The following is a 21,213-nucleotide window of genomic DNA, read 5'->3' as shown; positions in this document are numbered from 1 at the left end:
GCGTCACATTTAGGATATTTTATTAATTTCGCCTGGTAACGGTCTGTCACGAGTGAGATTTGTCTGCCAAATATCTTTGCAAATTACGATGAATTCCTCGGGCAATTAGTATTGCAACATTCGTATATGTTTATTTTCTTTGTTTTAATTTATCAGATATCGTACTACCCGCCCTATCGCAAATAATTTCAAATCGAATGTTCTCTCGAATAGGCACGATAGGTGTAGAGACAGCCGGTTTCGTGTCTCGGGAAATACAAAAATTTGTTTGCTGGAACTGGGAACAACTCAATGAATTCGGCATAACATGAATAATCGTTATTGTAGGTATGAAAATTCGACACCCCGATGACTTTGTCAGAATGCAAGATTTCTAAAAGGTTTTTCAAAATGGCGAGAAAAGTGGTGAAACTCCACGAAATTAATATTTTTAGGGGCGACGAAAACGCTTCCTGCGCATACTTACAATTCAAATGGCTATTCAGACAATTGCCTACAGCTGCGGATTGGTAAACTTTGCGACAAGTAGGTATCTATCTACTCATCTTGGATTGATTGTCGGACAGAAGCCGCCGTTCAAGTGGTAGGCTCTCTCACGCTCACTCGGAAAAACGCGACGCAGTGATAGCGGACTACAGAGATAATATAAAAATTCTTACGATTGCAAAAGATTTCACCTTTTAGGTATGAAAATTTGACTACATATGACTACAGAAAAATTTCATGACTGCCTTGATTACAAAAAACCAGCACTCATGTGCGATCATCTGTAATCATCAGTGATTTTGTTTTTACTTTTCAAATTTCACATTATCAAGGTTTTCAAGATTTCATGATTACTGCAATCACAATGATTACGATATGATTAGTATTTAAAAAATGTCTCCTTGGTAGCAGGCACTTTCGTGAGTACAACGTGATTACAGTGATTGCAAAATGACTAAAGTAAGGAGTAACACAATGACTGCTTTGGTGGCTAACCCCTGGCCACCCTTAGTCTAGTAACAATTTCATCCGTGAATCTTCGGCGGAAATTTTTCTTATCGCGAATCTTTTTACAAGCTCACCGAAGACTTATTGTTAGTGCAGCTATTGCGAAATCGTTTTCCAATTTTCATCCGTCGGCAGATTTTCTAATGTTTCTGACGCATAATATTTCACTGATACGTAAAATTTCTGCCGTTACTTCGAAAGAGCAAACTCATTGCAGTCTTCCACCACGTTCTTCTTATTATGCCATCTGCTTGAAAAAGTGGGTAATATCTACCGAAGTGCTTCAACGCATCTTGTACTGCAGAATTTGCCGTCAGGTTCTCATTCAAATTATGACGCAGACGGTTAGTGATTTTTGGTCTTTACTACAGATCGTTGCTAGGGCGATGATAACTGATTTGAAAAATCCAGAGTTCTCTCTTTGATGTCTCTGCGTTGAAAATTGAAAAAAACAACAAAGAAAAAAAAAAACAAGTGCCGAAAGGGTAGTTTGTCTGCTCGAGGTGACAAAGTATCGGGTTCTTGACGTTGGACCAATGACTTATGAGCTCCTCTAATTTGAAAGCTGCCAGGTCTCATGATCGTGAGTGGTGACTGAGCATGAGCATGGATAAGAAAGATAATTTTACTACTCAACTAGTCAATATCCAGTACTCGAGAATTTATCTCTAGCTGATACTTTTCGTCGCTTCGTTACTGCAATAAATTTTATTCCTTGCCTACAGAAATATCACGAAGTGGAGGCTGACGTGGCAAGGAAGGACGGGCTTCTCTTGATCCGAGAAATGGCAGCAGAAGTGAAAAACATGATGGATTTCAAAATGAATGCCGTCATGGTGAGTGGTCATTTTCACTAATTCACACAAAACTTAAAACCAGTTAAATCTGCGTGTTTTTGCCAATAGTCCGGGCACGCCAGTGCAGCACTTATCTTACTGAACGAAATGATCAGGTCTACAGGGTACATGTTCTACAGAATATCTTTCTAGAGAATATTTCTCTGCAATAAATAACCCTTTGTCAACCACCTGAAATCGCGAATGCGAATGAAATTTCATCCATCCCTCGTTGATTAAAAAACTTCAATTTCACGATGAGAACACAGTTCGTAGTTGAATTGCAATTAATAAAATTGTATTGTCACGTATAAAATTACTATATAACGTCATTGAATTATCCCGTGTCCCAGCCAACAATCTCGCCGTTTGGCCTAATGAGCCACCACGTGAGTCACACCCCTTAAATGCCGACCACCCTTACTGTCGAAAAGATGGGCATTTTCTAGAAAATCATTAACGTTTTAATATTGAACGCAATGTTTCTCTGCCAGATCATAAGGTTGTTTTGAACTTGTAATATACCCTAAAATCTTGGCGTTGCAGCCGATCTCAGTAATGGCACCTGAAACACTGGCTGACAGCTAGACTGCGGAATGCTGCCCCCGGAAAAAAAACTGACGAATTTGTCGTTCACGATACGTGTCATACTAACAAAGCGTACCAGCGTTTTGAAATTGTGTTTGAAATTAGGGAAAAGGTGGCAGGCGATAAAAATACCTATACTTCTGATACGAAGGGCAATACGGGGATGACCAGGGTAGGCGCCCTAAAGGGCTCAAGAAGAAGAATAAGGGCTGTGGACTGCGAGGTACGACGGTCGTAGAGACGCCCAGCGTCGCGCCGGCCGCGTCTCAAGACCACCGCCAATCAATACTCTCCATTTTCGCTTGTGTTTATACATACCTAGACACGACGCGCACAAACACACGTGGGCGTATACCTGACGTTTGTGTACTTGTAGGCACTGTGCCTGCAAAGACAAGTTCAAAAACAAAGCTTATTTGTCAATACGTGTAAACAGGTGCTCCTTGAATTCAGTTGATTGTGAGTAGGATGAAGGGAAACTTAAGACTAATTGTAAGTCGGGCAGGAGGTACACGATTTATTGGCGCCTTTTTATAAGATTCTGGATTCGATATGGAACAAGAGTGTGACTGTCTGGCACGGATCTGTGAGGAAATGGTAAATCTCCAACGAGACGCGACCTGATGGTGACACGAAGCAATTTGGATGGAGTGGGGAATGCTTCGCTCAATTTTCATACTCTCAAAATGTAAAACGGGATTTAATAGCACATTGTAAGACATGCAGTATTGACCCTAATGAGTTACACACGCAATCTTTTCATGCTATCCCATTTACAGCACATTTTGTCCGGACTATAGTTCTTGCAAATCTGCGGGTACAAGGCCAACTTTAACTTGCTAATTTTAACAAAACTATTGAGAACGTGAATGAATTTAAACGTGAAACCTTTGCTTTTCTCAGCGTTAAAATTCCAAGCAGATTCCCCAAGGTTGGCGACCTATGAGGTGAATTTGGTAGAATTAATTGGTTTCAAAGTTCTTGAATCAAAGCGTTTCGACGTTAGACTGAACTATGGTAAAATGCGGGTGTCGCGTTCTTATTTACCTGTATTTAATGTATTCGTGTTGGTCGAACAATAAATTCGAATTACATTCGAATGTTACAGCGGATAATGGAGAGCGCGGAACAGGCGGCCGTCTCTGCCCCGAGGGACGTTGAGTCACCCCCTAAGTATTACTCTTCCCACCGTCTGAATATATTTACGAAGGATAAAAAAATTGCTCCCGGTTCTCAAGAAATGATCCTGACTCCCAGCCGTCACTTTGACCATTTGCCCGTAAACGTTAGCCTGTCCGCGGTGCTTTTGCCATTTGGCGTCAAAGATACCGGTAAGGATTCCTTTATACCTTAGCGTTCATGTCGAATTATACGCATGTCATTTGTATCATATTATTCACGACCATGCACAACTTATAACGAGCATAACAATGCGACCGCGCCGGTAGTACCTTCGGGTATATTTTCATCATTCTCGACTTTGGTTCAAGACCCGGATGTCGCCGCTGGTATTCGATGGAGCGACTATCTGGATCCACTTTTCGCCAATAATTATGAGAGCGACCCTTCGCTTTCGTGGCAATACTTCGGAGCAACTTCCGGCTTCCTGCGTCGTTTTCCTGGTGGGTAGAAATTCCTCCTTTACGTTCAAGGGCCACAGAAGTGAATATGCCTTTAAAGTATACCTGTATAGGTATGAAGTTATTCACACAAACCACGGTATAAGACCGTCCGCTTACGCCTTACGCCCCAGGCTGGTGAAGTAACTTTTGGCTATGTCGTCAATAATTACCACCACATTTCTCGGGTCTTGGGTTATTGTATGTACATCATCTCCAATTGTACCATGCAACCGTATTGTGTTCGCCAATTTCGAGATACGATCTATTTGACGTCGAACGCGTAATTGTCTCGTAAAATACAGGGAATATTCGGTGAAGTAAGCGATTGATTGCACCCACCGTCAGAGATAAACCACCTTGCTTAATTGTTATCCGTGAGTACATTAAGGCACGGAGTCAGCTCGAGTCACCGGGTGACGGTCCGCTTTGCCGAGTATCCTTTAGTTATGGGTATAACGAGATCGGACGAATTCCAGCTATTTCGTGGCCACCTCTACCGACATCGACGCCGTCTCGATCATCGTCGGTGGTACGCGATGTATACGACTTTCGCAATTCCGGATGGTTCGTCGGAGGAGCGACGAGTTCTAAGGACGTAGCAATTCTCATCGACAACGGAGGTTACATGTCCGGAAAGAGGCGCGACCTCGCCGTAGCGACAGCCAAGGCCATTCTGGGGACCCTTGGCCCTGACGACTACGTGAACGTCTACCGTTATGCAGAGGGCGTGGACGAGACTGTTCTCTGCTTCAAGGACAGTATGGTCCAGGCCACACCTGAGAACGTCAGGGAGCTCAAGGTGGCCCTCGACGCGATGAAGCCGGAGGGAACAACCAACGCTTCCGCGGCCCTGAGCACGGCCTTTGAGATATTGCACAAGTACAACAGAACCGGCCAGGGTAGCCAGTGCAACCAGGCGATCATGATGATCACGTCCGACACTAACGACGTGCCGAAGGAACTTATCAAGAGATATAATTCACCGCACATGCCGGTAAGGATATTCGTCTATCTCGTTGGCGGAGAAAAGAGTCCCGGACTACGCGCAATGGCGTGTGCAAACAAAGGTAAACTCACTCGTCATCGGTCTATAGATAATACATATATTTTAATAACATTATACACTTGCCTATATAATTCACGATTATAAAAAAAAAAAAAAAAGTCACATCTACAATCCTGTGAATTCGTCCAATGGGGAAATCTGATCATTTGATCGTTGATCATTGAAATCATTTATAGGCTATTACGCCAGAGTTTCAAGTATGGATGAAATCGAGGAAAAAGTTTTCGAGTATATCAAGGTCCTGGCGAGACCTATGGTGTTGTATCAACACGATCATCCGATACACTGGACGTCCGTATACGTTGGAGGAAAGGTATTTTCAATTGTTTCAACCTGAATTAGAACCGTGTAGTGAATTGTACATTTGAGACTTATGGGGTCTAGTGTAATGATCGAAACTTTACATTGATAACATATCATTCCGGTCTTTTCATGGATGCGTAACATGTCACAGGCGGCAAAGGTAAATCCACCTGTATACCCTAGGTAGCTACGATCTTACTTTTTGCGGACGACAATTGTTTGTTAAGCACCACACGTGAAGAAACCATGCCAAGCCGTTGGTTCCGGGTAGCACAAAAACCAACTTAATTCTCATTCATCTCTTATACGCAACCAATTACTTTGGTCAATAGACTTTCTCGAGAAAAAAATCGGCCATGAAAGTTGCATGCGCTTTCTGTGCACAGGCGGACTTTTATCTCATTATCTAATTTTCCTTTCCACGCATTCATTAAAAGATCTGGTATCGGATATAATTATATGGCACATTTGAGACGAAATCGCCGAGTTTTGAACCTCGGCACCATTTCTAATTTACAATTAGATGAAACCTTAGCGGCTATAGCAGTACATTTAACATTCCTACATCCTGTATTGTTTTTCCCACTTTTGTGTCAACGTCTTTCGGTCATGTCCAAAAGTTTGTGTTCAAAAATTTCAAGACATTTCTCAAAAATTGCATTCTTGCGTTCCTTAAATTTTTTTTATAATAGTTATAATACCACAGTATCGCTGTGCTTATTCCGTTATTAGACCAGGAGCGTTGAAAATGAGGATAAGGTAAACATAACATGTAGATGTGTTATGAAGTGGGATTGGCAATTAGAGTATACTTTGGAGAGAATGGAATGTAATGAACTGAATTGTTTGAAAGATCGAACTAAAGTATAAATTTTATATTAGTCGAATGAGCGAAGAATCAAGTACCTGGGGGGAATGATGTATTGTTAAGAGATCGACTAGTTGCATTTTAGCCGGCGTTGTGCACAACTAGCAGTGTAGCGATTAATCACCTTCCGACCAGCATATGGGAACTGAACCTGTTATTATAGACGAGGATGAAGACAAAATGCAAGGTGCAAGGGAATCGAATTGGCGGATCGTATGGACTGGAAGGCCTGATGTGACACAAAATAAAAAATGGACCAAAATTATCAAATCACGGTAGTGATATCGCATGATCGGCATAAAGAAATGTATTTCGAGAGAAATTTACATACGACGGTCTAGAAAATATCTGCATGTTCGTAAATCAAAAACGTTTGGCTGAAAATAAAGGGGGAAAAAAGAAAATAATAAATAAACCAACAACTGCAGGGGCCTAGAACATCTGACTATAGCCTAAAAAGGTTTACTATAAAATTGAACATGGTGGAATTCAAAACACGGAGATTTCGCAGGGTACGCCTCGTATACTGTATACAATTCTTTTCTTCTTTCCAAATGCAGAGCAACAGGTACGGCGAGGAAAGTAGCGGGCAGCTGATGGCTTCTGTGACGGCGCCCATATTGGACCGCCGTAACCACACGGTGAATATCCAAGTACAAAGTTGTTTCAATGCTTATAGCTGTATCACGGAAGAGAAAAAGAATCCTTTGATAAAGTAAATTACATAGGCGTATGCATTCGATATTAGGTATACAGAGCAAGTATCTATCTTTCTAGGTGAGGGTGGCCAATCTGTTAGGAATCGTAGGTACGGATGTTCCGGTCGAACAGATACAGAAGCTTGTGCCTCCGTATAAGGTTCGTATTATTTAGTTACGACTCCTTATAACACTGTGACGCATACGTGACGACAGCAATAGACGAGGTGTGATATAACGACGTGAAAATATCATGCGACGTTGCTTTATTTTCAGCTCGGCGTCAATGGCTATTCGTTCATTGTTGACAACAATGGTCGGATTTTGTACCACCCGGATTTGCGTCCCCTGGTGAGGTATTTTTATTTCCCCTGTATCTTGCAGAAGCTGTATCCCGTTCCTTGTATTCCTAACACGAGTGGTTTAATTACACGCAGCCAGGAAATATTGACGTAAGTTCATGAATATCATTCCTGACCGCAAGTCGATCATTAACAATAATTATGCTTATGCGTTACTTATACAATTTATTATATATATATATATTTAGAGCTTGGTTATTTTATTATTGGACACTCTGCACAAGCGTCTTGGATTAATATTCTGAATTTTTTTTACAAGCTATATCTATTTTTTTCAATTCCTCTATCCGCATAGAACGAGGTGTCGGGCGGCCAGGGAACTGACCGAAAACGTGTCTGTGAATTATTAGGCATATTTTTAGCCCAAAATCTATAAAGTTTTCTCGCAACGGGGGAAATTAAATTCACGTGAGGGCAGTGTTACTTAAAAAAATTAGGGATAGGGAGTAGAATCTTGTACGGGCTCGTACCCACTGTGAGGAGAAAAAGTCGAAAAAATTACATTTACGAATCTAATTGTAAAACAACGTCCTCAAGTGACCCAAAGCGTCTTTGGCAAAAAATGTCGGACATTTCCCTCTTTTCTTTCAACAATATTTATTCATATCTGGGGACTATTATAGCCGTTGAATCATAAAGAAGTGCTCTCATGCTCTACTCTCCTTCCTACTGCTCTTAAAACGATAATGATGGTAACCAGTCTCCTTGATAGTAATTAAATCCCGCGACAAAGTCGATACCTTTCAGATATATACTGGCCTACAGAATTTGTTTGCTCATTTGAGCGAAAGTTAACGATTACTTTGCTTCAGTACGATGAGACACTGAGGCCAAAGTACGTGAGCGTTGATTTATCGGAAGTCGAACTGGCGGAACACGAGGCGTCCTCCCATCCGCTGAACAACTCTCTGCTCTTGGACGTAAGTCATTATGTTGTCAATGGTTATAGTTTGATTTGCGACTGGCAATACCTATACATATGTAATGTCTATGGCGATTGGTAATAGAAACAACTATTTCTACAGCAGCGTATAACGTACAAGTATCGATATATCATCGAGTTCTTCAATATCTCTAGTATTGTTTCTTCATTTTTTTTTTTTGCGTTTCTAGCTGAGACACGATATGATTGATCAGAAGGAGGGAGAGACCGAATTCGCTGTGAAAATTCACTATGACGATATGGTAAGTATATCACATTATAAAAAGTTGAACCAAAGTTTCCTTATTTGGGAGAAACGAAATGAGAAGGGGCCAATAAAATACAATCGGTACAAATTTAGAATATGGAAGATACCGCAGTGATTGACATTTTTTTTCCTTGTTAATACGATTCAATACTCCTGCTTCTTTGGATATTTCGAAAAAAATAAGAGCGAACCCAATGCCGATGTGAAAAGGCGTGCCGTGTGCTGACAGTTAACACTTATCAGATATCTTTGTAACTATTCCAATACTTGATTTCTGTTCCAATAAACATTCACAGAAGAGGGTGACCTTGAGGAGGCACAAATATTTCTACATGCCGATCGAGGGTACACCATTTTCTCTGGGTCTCGCTTTGCCGGAGGGGTACGGGATGTACGAACTCCTCGCGGAGCAAGAAATCAAGCACGCTAAATTTAACGGTAAGATGAGATTGAAAAAAAATTTGTATTCAACATGATTTTTGTTTCGCTTTCCAAATCGGCAGAGTGAAAACTATAAGATAGATGTAGTGAATTTTCATAAATTAACGGCCGTTTCCTCCATCTACACATAATAACTTGGTAGATACTAATCACCGCACTGATCACGAGTTGACAATTGACCGGCTGCCCCTGTCCCACCCTGTAGAGTTTTACCGCCATCTACCATTGCCCATTGCAATAGAAATTATATGCCTCTCACGCTACAAGATAATCGATTCTTCAACCACCCGACTCCGTATCGTTCAATTTACTAGGTCACTCAGTTTATAAGACGAAGCCAATGATTAACCTCCCGCCAAGTTCCCATTACTGTTCGTTCAAATAGTTGTAGAATATATACCGACTCTATTTCGAAAATATGGTTTTTTTTTTTTTTTTTCATTGTTAGTCGTAAAGTGGTGTGAAACTTTTGGATTAATTATCTTTATTATCTGATCAACATTTCAGTTACCGACTTTTTCAAGGGGAATAACTGGAAGGTACACCCCGACTGGGTTTACTGCGAATATAACTCAGGGTCGAACAAATGGTTCGCCAGCCCCGAGGATAGGGTTTTTCATTTCTTAGACCGGACTCGCCGTCCTGGTTGGAAATGGATGTCGTTGAGACCCAGAAGCCCCAGCTCGCATCATAGACAAGCGAGTAAGCCGGACAAGGATTCGTACTATTGTGAGTATTATCACCGAGTAACATTATTCCGATTTGGTAAAATCTCAGTGAGCGTTATACCAACGAGAGATCGTGTTGGTGTATGTCCCTTCGTCGTATCAACCCTATCACTACCGTGCGTATGTAGAACACGTTGAGTAATAGTTCTGGAAGCGAGCACGATTTATTGTTGGCGATGAAATTACATGTTTAATTCTCTACATTACAAATTAGGCCGGTCTGTGCAATTGAATTGTTGCGCATGTTATACCTACTTATACGTATAATTACTGCTGGTTTCAGGTGACAAGACTTTGGTGCAGTCGTTGGTGCTGGACGCTTTGGTAACCGATGAGTTTGATAGAAAAAGTACACATTCTATGCGTAAAGATGATAAGCAAAGGTACGTCACCCTCATCGCACATAATGCGGATGCCATACTGTTTCCAGTTACGACAATTTTTCCGCACCTCATGCACTGGCACTCAATACGATATTAGAATTTTCGATTCGCTGTTCGACCGACTTTAATTTTGAGTTATTCCACGCTTAGCAGAACAGAAATATGATATGCATATTGTTGTTCAAATGATCTGTAAGTGAAAAAAAAAGTTATTTTGGATTCGCACGCATGACAGTAATTATATGGATGGAACTTTCTTGGGGTAGAAATCATAAGGGTTTCGGTGAGAATCATTTTTCAATACGTCGAAGTGACATTCACGTATGTTCTTTGAACTTGTCAAACCCCACAAACCCCATAATTTTTATTTCCGTTTATTAAAAGCGGTGTTCATATAATAACCGTCACTCATATGAATCTAACATCATTTTTATTTTAAACAAGGGTCGTTTTACGGTTCCAGGTACCTGCTGGACGAATGTTTTGTATTACGTATGAAAAAATATGTTCGACCATGCCAAATATGGTGATCAACCGTGTAGGGGAATGACATTTTTTGTTTATTCAGATACACGAGTTACCACTTGAAAATGCAAATTGTCTTTGCGATTACTTGTTCAATCAATCAAAAAATATTTCTCTGGATCCGAGAATAAATTTTTTTGAGAAAGTTTAACAAATCGAATTGAATTTATTGCAAGGGAAATTAAGAAAAAAAAAATGTATACTCACATGCATTGCAACCGACAACAATTTCGTGACAAAAATATGATTGTGCTTATCTCTACTGAACATACTTATTCATGGTTACGAGTGATTTGACGATAATCCGATCACATTCGAGTCCTGTCCGAAGACCTGAAAGAATATACCGAAAGCGATTTATAATAATCAAATAACTTGGCGTAAGCGACCCAATCACGTTCTGCCTGACGTGGACTAACTCATATCGTATACATATGTTATTTGTTGTTTGGTTTTAACAATTGAAATTTTGTTTGAAAATTGTTTTCGGAAAACAACTCCAGAATTCGAATCGCCACCTCGTGGAATCATTCGCTATTTTTCATGGAAATTTGAACGTTAAATTAGTACATTTTTACGCTAATCGTAATAATTGGAGATGCAAGTTTTGCAAAGGGTTGACCGTAATTGAAATTTATGATTACCGAGAAAAATTTTCAATATCTTATCCATTATTAACACAAAAGTATCGTAATAAAATCTATGGAGGATTGAGTAGTGAATTCGGAATCGGGCGAACTGTATGTTGGAAAGAGCTTGTAAATGCACCACTGCACAACACATTATGCCGATATGAATGTTTCATAATTTCATAATTCATCATTTTTTTTGAACATTCGTTTGGATCGAAGGTTTCATCCAAGATTTCATCGTCATCACTATTCTCATTACGATACTATTGCCCTCACTGAATTTTTCACTCAAAATCGTCACCAATATTATTATACCAATTATACCATCATCGTCGCATTACACCTACTATCGCCGCCACCACCACCATCGTCATCATAATCATCATCACCATAATTATTGATTCTGTTGTTGCTGCCGCAGTTGTTGTTGTTGTTGTTGTTATTATTATTACATTTTTATTTGTGTCTCCACCGCTAGCCCAATTGCCATACTGATGGCTCTACTGCACAGGTAATTTATTACACACGATTATATGATTAAAATTTGTGCACCTTCCTATCTGAATATACCAGTCATTGAAATACTGGATTTCGTTAACATTTGTACATGTAGTGTATGCATACAAATAAAGTATACGTATACTCGGATGGTATACGTGCATATGTGTGTATGTATAACTTATCAGAACGTATGATATTAACGTGTGGGCGTAAATGGTGTGCAACTGCAACGGGTTACCAACAGAAGTGTTTTGTTAATTGGTTTGTAAAGATCGTACCCGATCTTTATAGAAATGGAAGTATTTCATACATTTGATAACTTGCAAGAATGTACGAATAAGTGTTTAAGGAATGTTAACCTGACTTGCAAAGCGTTACTGTACCCATATAATATGCACACCCGGGTAACGAAATCTTATACGGCTGCTCAATTATGCAATCGCCAAAGCTATTTCGTATTGAGTGAAATTTGAGAAAATCTACGATATACTTATGTGGCTAACTCACATATATATGCAATATCGATGCCACTGTTGCATGAGCGGCATGTTTACAAACGGTGTGAATTACACCTGTTAGCTTCTCAAGATACGAACTAGTAAGGTATTGCAGGGTAACTGCCGCGCCCATTCCGTCTATCAGATGCTCTGCTGATTGAAATTTGAATCCCAATGCCCTGAGCTCTTTTCTTTTGATCACTGTGGATATCGCGACGAGGTCAGCCACCCGGAAACTTAATATTCTTCTTGTATCGTGAATATTTACTATCGGACATCGCGCCTTATGCCACGATGAAAAATCCGCCCGGGTTTATTACCACCAAGAAATCAATACTAATACATTGCAGGGGTAGTTACAGGGTGTCCAGCAACACGGGACTTGAAAATTCCCATAATTTTCCGATCATTTTATAAAAATTCTCGGAAATTCATTATATCACTTTCAACTGTATAACTAATGAATATTAGTTGTTTTAAATAGTAATCTTTAAGTACGCCGGATACTTATTGTAAATAATATGCTCGTCGATGAACATAAATATCCGAATCAGTTGGATTTCCCGTAAAAATAAGTTGAGCATCCCTATGCCCTGCTTAAGACATGCATCTATGGCAGTTGTAGGCATATGAGATGTGGCGAGGAAATTGACGCGAAAAAAAAAGGAAAAACTCTTACATAGCTTATATTTATTAACAATATAACTAGGTGAGTTATTATATAATATTTCGAAGATATGATTTTAATGCGACATGATTTAAGTAAGGGCTCTCATTATAATTATCTGACCTCGGATGAAAATTCACGCAAGTTCAATTTGACGAAAAAATTCCCGTATATTGTCCGCATTTTCAAGGTCACTTTCGAATTCCCGGTTTTCCAGGAATTCCCGGTCGCTGGACACCCTGTTACGTATAATGGAAGGTAATATTTATTTATACAATGAAAATTTCATTGCCTCATCGCGTAAAGTGACCGAGTTATTGAGACTAGCTACATTAGGACATAATATTGATGAAAGTACTGCTCGTTAATTTCGAAACAGGGTCGGGATTGACTCAGAAATGGTTTATAGGTCTGGACAAACTGATCCCACACGTAGCGCTTTTGACGTATCACTCCAGAAAAGGTACCTTTCCGCCTCATTGTCAGTCCATTTTGCACACAAGATCACGGCAAGCAGTGTTATTCGACACGACATTATCCGGCTCGGATATTATTCGATATAACTTATAGTATACGTATGTGTTATTCAACACGGGTATTATTTTCCAGAAAAAAAAAATAAAATTCATCCGGACGTCTGGATCAATTTTTGAATCGATGCGTCACCTTATCCGATATTTCTCCAAACAGGAGCAACGTATTTCATCAATGTACGAGTTTTTCTTATTTCTTTTTGTTTTGGACGACATTGCTTCCGTCACACAAGTGTTGCAATAAGCTTGTGAAGAAAGCAAAATTGCCTTTTATCAAACAGTTGTTCCTGGACACGAACACCGTGAAATTATTGTTCCTTTCTGAAAAATCGGAGAGAAATATATGCCCTGCAGAATATTGGGAATACAACATATGTACGTACGTGCAATCGCGTACCAGTAGAATAACATCGCGTCGTATCAAATATCATTCGCGTCGACCGATACCTTTGGTGAATAATACCGTGTAGAAGATGGTGTTTGTTTCCGAGAAAAGCCCTGCGGAATGTTGTCATATCGAATAGTATGCATGCGTAAAATAAGTCCGTATTGAATAGTACGATGCGTCTGTGTGTAAAGTGGACTGAGGCGAATCGGGGCTCTTCTATATTCCATACAAGAAAATATTTTCTGGCCCGTATCCGGAATTGGTATGATATTCCGATGCATCTGACAATTGTTTAACAAGCAGCATACCCGAGGACAAGGAGTGGGTAATTTTGGTAATACGTTATACGAATATTGTTGACCTCTCATCCGGATGCATGGAATTGCGATATTTATCTGTTGATACGATACTCCGAATTTCAGTTGAATTTTTCCTTCAATTGCGAATGAGTATGCAAGTGAATTTTGCCAATAAATACCACTTCCCATAATAATAAGGAATTTTGTAATTAGTGGTCAGTGAAAGGGTACGCGCGGGTCAGAGTTTAAGCGTGTACTTATGCGGTGGTTTCTGGAATGTCTCCAAGCAACGATGTACCCGTTGCAGAGAAATTTATTTTTACCGGCACGCCGATTCACCGTTAAAATTGACTTATATTATCACATCGAGTCCGTAATAATACTTGATGCTAATTATACTCGTACAAAATAAAACCCCGTTCAGGGTTACGTCGACACGTTTTATCCTCAAGGTGATGTGAATGTTTATTTTTGACAGTGTTTTCTTGTTTTGCAGCCAAGGAAAAGGTATGTTCGGAGTAACGCGCAGCTTTATCGCCACCCGTAGCGGACTGCTCCGATGGCACGAGCATCCGTCACAGGAGGATGTTCCGGCAGTCGAAGCTACAAACGAACCGTAACTATACCTGATATATTATACATGCCTATACGCTGTCCATGGGGCAAACGCGGTAAAAACTCTCCTTTATAAGCGATTCGGACCTTTGCCGGATAAGTTTATCATCACTTTCCCGTGATCCGCAGACACTTTGGCGACGTCCACAGGAGGGCTATGGATTCCTCCTGGTATAAGCGAGCCGTCGACCAGCACTCCGTCGAACCGGAAAGTTTTGTGTTCAGTGTGCCCTTCAACGCCGGTGAGTCAATTAAGTACCTACTTTTCTTCATCGTATACTACCTTGATTATACATATACTATAGGTATATTCCGTAACGAACATGTACGAACTGCATACAAGCTGAAATGATATACCGTACATTACTCAGGCGCAACTGGTTGATATACTATAGCTATACACGTAATGGCGGAAACACCATGCAACAAATTTTTAAGTTGATCAATTTTTCAATAAACAAAGCCACTCTTTATCCCGCCGACGATAGAGGCGGCCAAGGATTTGTTTGTCGGTAGGGTTTAACAAAAATCCGGTCTTTTTATTCGCGCGGCGAATTAGTTCTCTGTGGTGAGAAGTATCGAACGATTGACCCAACGTAGGTAGGCACTCGCATGTTTCGCTCGTTAGGAGGACAAGAAGAAACACTTATTGAAGCAACAATGAACAAACCCCGCGAATCAAATGCCAACGAAACCGGCTTAGGGCACGCTTCCAACTCGATAAATCGAATTTTTCTATTTTGTATCCGGCAGCCGACGGTGCAAAATCATTGGTAACCGCAACGCACGCTGTATTCGTGGAACGAAAGGGCCACAGGGCTCCTGCGGCAGTGGTCGGTCTCCAGTTCCTACATTCATCGCTGGCATCTCACTTTATCAATATCACGTCGACGGTGAGTACGCTGTAATTTGACCTGTATATTTCACTAGCTGCGTATCTAACTTCTCTTCAAATTTTATTGTTTTTTACCCAACCAAAAGACTTATTTTGATTCCAAGCCCTACGCGGTACCGATTTTACAATAACAAAAATAGTTCATGGTAGATCATAATGAAGTATTTCAGTTGAATTTGGATCTAATAATAATCCTTCTGTTTCTCTGTCGAAATGTTCAATTCACTTGCAAAACATTTTTTCCAATCAGCAAACAAATGTTCATATTTTTTCCGCATGCAATAAATATTTTACCAGTAAAACAAAGAAACTAAGCTCACGGCTAGAACCAGCCTTTCGCAAAGATCCATAACCACTACTCGCATACTTACGTGCAATTTGCCTAAATTCATACCTATATTTTCATTCATCAAGAGAAATCAGGGCGTAAATTTTAGCGACGACTGCGAAATGAAAAAACCCTTCCGATATCTTGGAAGGAGCGGATCGATTTCATTTGAACTCGGCCATCGTCATTCATTAAAGTCGTGTAAGAATAAAATTACGGGCACTTATAATACACGAATCGTTTTACAATCCGCAGTGTACAGCAATGACGGAGTGCAAAAAAACTTGCGCGTCTGAAGAACTGGACTGTTATATCCTAGACAACAATGGTTTTATTATTATAAGCGAAAGGCACGAGCACACTGGGAAATTCTTCGGTGAAATTGACGGAACAATCATGGACTCTCTGGTTCAAGATAGAATTTACAGGTGAACCAAGGATTAAATTATGATCGTTCGCCACACTAGACAACACGTGGTATTATTACTATGCTTCAGAGTCATGCGCCTAAGTTAAGGATTATCCGGACGCGGTCAGCGCCCAGATGTTTACGGAATATCGTGAAACTGCGCTTATAGTCAACCTATAATTTCATTTTCCATATTCAAGCATATATGTTTCGCAATTTTTTAAATCGTTGAACGCTATATCTATTACGTATTTTCCGATTGTCAATTGCATGAGCTTGAGTATTAGCCGTTCGATACATGGTGCGATCGCGCCGTTCAAAAGAAAGAATTGGATTCTAATCGAGGCAAGGTATCAGAATATTCACAGTTCGACGCGTCTCTTTTTTCTGCTCAATACGAGTGTTAATAACGATTGTCTCGGGCTCGATACATCAGAATTTGTAAATCCGTACAGTTTTTTAGTTTAAATTCTATTTCTCGGAATGACAGCGAGTGATTGTACCGTTGCTAATTGACGTAATCTCGTCAACATTCGTCGGTGACTTGAGTGCATGGCTTTGATGCAATTGCCTTGGGATGGTATCCAGCATTCACAACGCTTCCGCTTTCTCTGATTCGAATAGAAACATAACGGTCGTTGACTACCAGGGAGCTTGTCTTCCTCAACGGTCACATTATTCAGCTGCTGTAAGAACCATTTCGAACTCGATCGTCAAAACATTAGCATCGATTGGTGGTTTATTCTGGAGTTTCGCCGTCCGGATGAATCTTTACGGATTATGGGGACCCGTGCAGTGGACTCACGCCGAAGAAACAGAGCCGGATGGTAAGTGACCGAAAGGACTCGCAAGCTCGTAACTGAGCACATGTGACCTTACACCATTAGTGAAAGTGATTATTTTCCATAACGTATACTAATGTACTTGTAAAATTCTTTGCACGGACGTTTTTACAGATTTAACTTAAAATCTATTTAACGGAGTTTCATGAAACTTTGTTTAAAATGTTCCTCATGATTACGGAAGTGTCACAGGCTATGTTATATTCAATTTTCTACATAAAAGTTTGAGTTAATAATCAATGAACGTCTTACGCGTTCTCTACTCCTTGAACTATCGCGCTCATTGTCAGACTCACCGTTGCCCCACCACTCTGATCGCCGGTAGTGGGGGTAAGATGATATTGACAGGGGGGAATGTGGTTTAAGTGGGAGAAGCGGAGCCAGATCTGTAATGCTGCCGGTCCCACGGGCAAACACGCGCGAACGGGCATCCTACGCGGATTTCTGGGATCGTCTGGCAAAAAGTGAAATTCACGAATAAAAATGAATACTGCGCGTGATTATTTCTTCCCGGTAACAAAGGGAGTCTAGGTTCATGTGCGGATGGGGGGAGTGGGGGCGGGGGGGCAATGCTTATGTCGTTTGCCGGAGCGGGGGTCTTTAAATCTGACAGAAAATTAAAAAAGCGGGGAGAGTGGGTCGAAAACCCTCGAGTTTCGATTTCGTAATTTATGGACGCTCCTTCCTCTGTGAATGCGATATTTTTTCTTCATCAGAATTTTCCAAGTATTTCAATTTAAGGATTAAAGAAAAAATTATAAACCGGGTGACGCCGGGTATTTCTGCTACTTTTCCATAAAGTTCGCGATGAAAGGGCATAACCGATACGATATTTTATCGTTAATCGATCGATTTGCCGATTTCAACGTTTTCAAATGTATCCTCATATTTTTCGCATACATACAAAGAGGGGAAAATACGCCTTTTCTACTTTACGCGTGGTAAAAGGTCGTATAATGGCGCGGACGTCCTCATAATACCATTATAAGACACGCGATACATTATTGCCACTTTAATTCTACTTTACCGTATGTAGGCCAACTATTATTTTATAGTTTTATTACCATTAGGTATATTGTATTCCTTGTACCTCTTTTATTCGCCTCGTTCTGAGGTAATTCGTAGGTACCAAGGCGTAGTAATTAAGCAATTGGTTATTCAATCAAATCTCTCTGTGACAGCGATAACGACCGAACGTGTAGTAAGAATTTTTGGAACGTGAAATTTTTCAGACGAACCCGCCTATACGGACTACGATACGAACCACGTCGAGTCGTATCAGCCTAAATACACTCAGGAAACCGCACCCGAGACGGAGGAACTTCCGGCGCCTCCGGCTGCAGGACCCGCTCCTGCTCCGGCTCCCGCTCCGGCGGTGCCCCCGGCGACCCACGCGACTCACGCGAGTTATTCCGCAGGGCGAAGGATTCGTGCTTGCGAGAAGAAGACCGAGCTTTACATACTGCAACCGGAACGATTGAATACCAGCGGCCTGAGTAATCCGCTCAAGGGGAAGTTGACCAATTGCGACGAGAGCGGGTGCGAAAGGTATCGTATAAGTATTACTTGCACATTTACTTATTTCATTGTCAGTTATGTTTCTATTGGTTCAATCCCCCGGCTTATCATACTTGATTCCGCAACATTTTACCGCAGTATATCACTGTATATGAGTATAGTATCGACTCCACTCACCTCATGCACGATATAGGTTTGTGTTTGTCACTCGTCACTTTAAACATAGCGTCGAAATCGGGCATTTCTACTACCTTCCAGGTGTCATTTGACAACGACAGACTTACTTGGATTCGCGTGAGGATTGATCCCTTCGACTTTTAGTTTTGTATAATCAATGAAATTGAATACACTGATTACGTTAACCGATGGGAGGGAAAAATTGACTCGAACCAGACTTTAATTTTCACCCCCAAGCCGAAAGTAAAAATCTTGAATGGAGATAAGTGCTGCATGTCAGCAAATGAATGATGGCGCTCATCGTGCTCCTCGCATTTCCATTCCATTCTAGACCGTTCAGTGTGCAGAAGATTCAACATACGAATTTGATCCTTCTGGTGGTCGACACTACGTGCCCCTGCGGAAGCAAACTGCTCAGTATAGAGCCGATAGAGGCACTTACCGAACCAGAGGCGTGTACCGCGAGGAGAGAACGCCTCTACCGACACAGACCACCGAAATGTATAAATTATCACCCCGAGGAGATGGAAATTAAACAGTGCGGAGGATCAAACCGCGTCGACATCAGTGTGACGACTCTGGCCGTCGTTACAATCCTCCTCACAACTGCAACGTCTCAACTGACGTGATTTTTCCACCTTATCGTACAATAATTTATAATAATAGTATACCTGGTTCGGGACGGGGGGCAAGTATACAGTATACCGCATATATGTATACGTGTAACACGTAGGACAGTGGATATTACATGTCCGATTATTTATATAACGTCAGCACCTTAAATTCGAATGCCTCGCGGTGTACCTAATGATTCTGGCGATCATATTATTAATTAACACATGAGAAACGTTGCCGTGCTGTACGTGTATACCTATATTACCCCTGTACCTCGACCCTAGAAGAATTGTCTACATGCGTGCGATGCGTACCTTATACAATATATATATATATACATTGTATATGTATTGTACAAGGTACGCATATATATATATATATATATATATATATATATATATATATACGGCGTACGCCCGGACACTATTGCCGATTATTTTGGAGCATGCGTCGTGCACGCCACGGGTGGGTAATAGTCACGGTTGGCAATACGCACCTATAAATATAAATCTCATCTGCACGAAATATGGTGTAGATTGGCGCGCGTGCGTGCGTGCGTATGCTGCGTGTATGAGGGGAACGCAGAGAGAAAGGAATTATACTGATCGCTGAGGAACTGATCCGAATGATATAGTATTATACATTATAGGTATACATACATGTGTATATGTATACTTATATATATATATATATATATATATTGTGATTCTATTATCGATTGAAATATCGTGCACACAATTGGGCCGCATGGGAGGCAGATGCGATTACAGTTATAAGCAACGCTTATATCGATTGATACGAACGGTGGAACAGTTTTCACTTGGAATGACCGTTTCCTGCAACAGATTGTATTGATTTGAAAATTCCTAGGAGCTAGAGACGCGTAACAATAGAGATGAGAGTTGCTACGTACGGTAATGCTACCGCGTTTACGTATATTACGTTAATTACCGGTGCTTAGTTCCGTATTACGTTTAAATTTGACGTGCGGTCCAATTTCTTCGACAATTGTTAACTGTCTAATCATTGCGAGTATTTCAATTAATTTCATTGTAATATGAGGGTAATTAAATACATTTACACATAATAGGTATAGTATGCAATTATGAGCTATTATATATATATATATATATATACATATATATATGTATATATATATATATATACACACACACAACACACACACATATATACATATACATATATATATATTGCTAGGCAATGAAAACATTCTATTTTGTTCATTTCGAGATTTATTGTTATTAGATAAATATTTGTTGCCGGAACTTTTATGAATCACTCTAAATCATTATAATATAATATAATCTTGACATATCCCTTGGTAGGACAATAAACGTCCCTGTATCCATTCGCTGCGATGTATAAGTATGATAATCATTATTACAAGAATCGTGATCGTCATTGTCATTCTTGTAGCAGATAAATTTTTGTAATATAATTATACTCGTATCATAGTTATCGTACAATACCGGAATCTCATTGGGAAACTGCATGGTCTGCATTTGCGTGGGCAGGTCTCTCTTCCTGGACTATATGTAGCTGTTAAAGGCAGTCGATAAAATTTCTTATCCAATCCCGAGGTGTCGTGCAATGCAATTTTTCGACAATCCGCAAGATATACGCAAGCGAGTATCGCGAAAGTATTTCATATATTTAGGAACATTTTAAGAGCA

The 21,213-nt window shown here is 40.4% G+C and overlaps 1 protein-coding gene across 2 annotated transcripts in view; it reads left to right on the top strand.

Annotated features, from left to right (window-relative positions):
• Positions 1-19,889, top strand: part of LOC124185160 (voltage-dependent calcium channel subunit alpha-2/delta-4) — a 29,247-nt gene extending 9,358 nt beyond the window's left edge. The window contains exons 3-24 of one of the 2 annotated variants that reach the window (XM_046575628.1): positions 1,719-1,829; positions 3,526-3,748; positions 3,908-4,039; positions 4,516-5,106; positions 5,282-5,418; positions 6,837-6,917; positions 7,054-7,134; positions 7,251-7,325; positions 7,412-7,426; positions 8,149-8,256; positions 8,450-8,521; positions 8,823-8,964; positions 9,475-9,696; positions 9,979-10,078; positions 11,714-11,746; positions 14,617-14,736; positions 14,865-14,977; positions 15,489-15,628; positions 16,214-16,386; positions 16,992-17,194; positions 18,442-18,757; positions 19,236-19,889. In XM_046575628.1, the coding sequence (XP_046431584.1) occupies positions 1,719-1,829; positions 3,526-3,748; positions 3,908-4,039; positions 4,516-5,106; positions 5,282-5,418; positions 6,837-6,917; positions 7,054-7,134; positions 7,251-7,325; positions 7,412-7,426; positions 8,149-8,256; positions 8,450-8,521; positions 8,823-8,964; positions 9,475-9,696; positions 9,979-10,078; positions 11,714-11,746; positions 14,617-14,736; positions 14,865-14,977; positions 15,489-15,628; positions 16,214-16,386; positions 16,992-17,194; positions 18,442-18,757; positions 19,236-19,533 (3,486 nt within the window). In that variant the 3' untranslated portion in view covers positions 19,534-19,889. The remainder of the gene's footprint in view (positions 1-1,718; positions 1,830-3,525; positions 3,749-3,907; positions 4,040-4,515; positions 5,107-5,281; positions 5,419-6,836; positions 6,918-7,053; positions 7,135-7,250; positions 7,326-7,411; positions 7,427-8,148; positions 8,257-8,449; positions 8,522-8,822; positions 8,965-9,474; positions 9,697-9,978; positions 10,079-11,713; positions 11,747-14,616; positions 14,737-14,864; positions 14,978-15,488; positions 15,629-16,213; positions 16,387-16,991; positions 17,195-18,441; positions 18,758-19,235) is intronic. The other variant, XM_046575636.1, reaches the window with a different exon arrangement.
• Positions 19,890-21,213: the final 1,324 nt, after the last annotated feature.

This window comes from Neodiprion fabricii, chromosome 1 (assembly GCF_021155785.1).
Source record: "Neodiprion fabricii isolate iyNeoFabr1 chromosome 1, iyNeoFabr1.1, whole genome shotgun sequence".
NCBI classification, from domain to species: Eukaryota; Metazoa; Arthropoda; class Insecta; order Hymenoptera; family Diprionidae; genus Neodiprion; species Neodiprion fabricii.
Note: the sequence above shows the minus strand (reverse complement) of the source record. Positions and strands in the feature narration are given on the sequence as shown.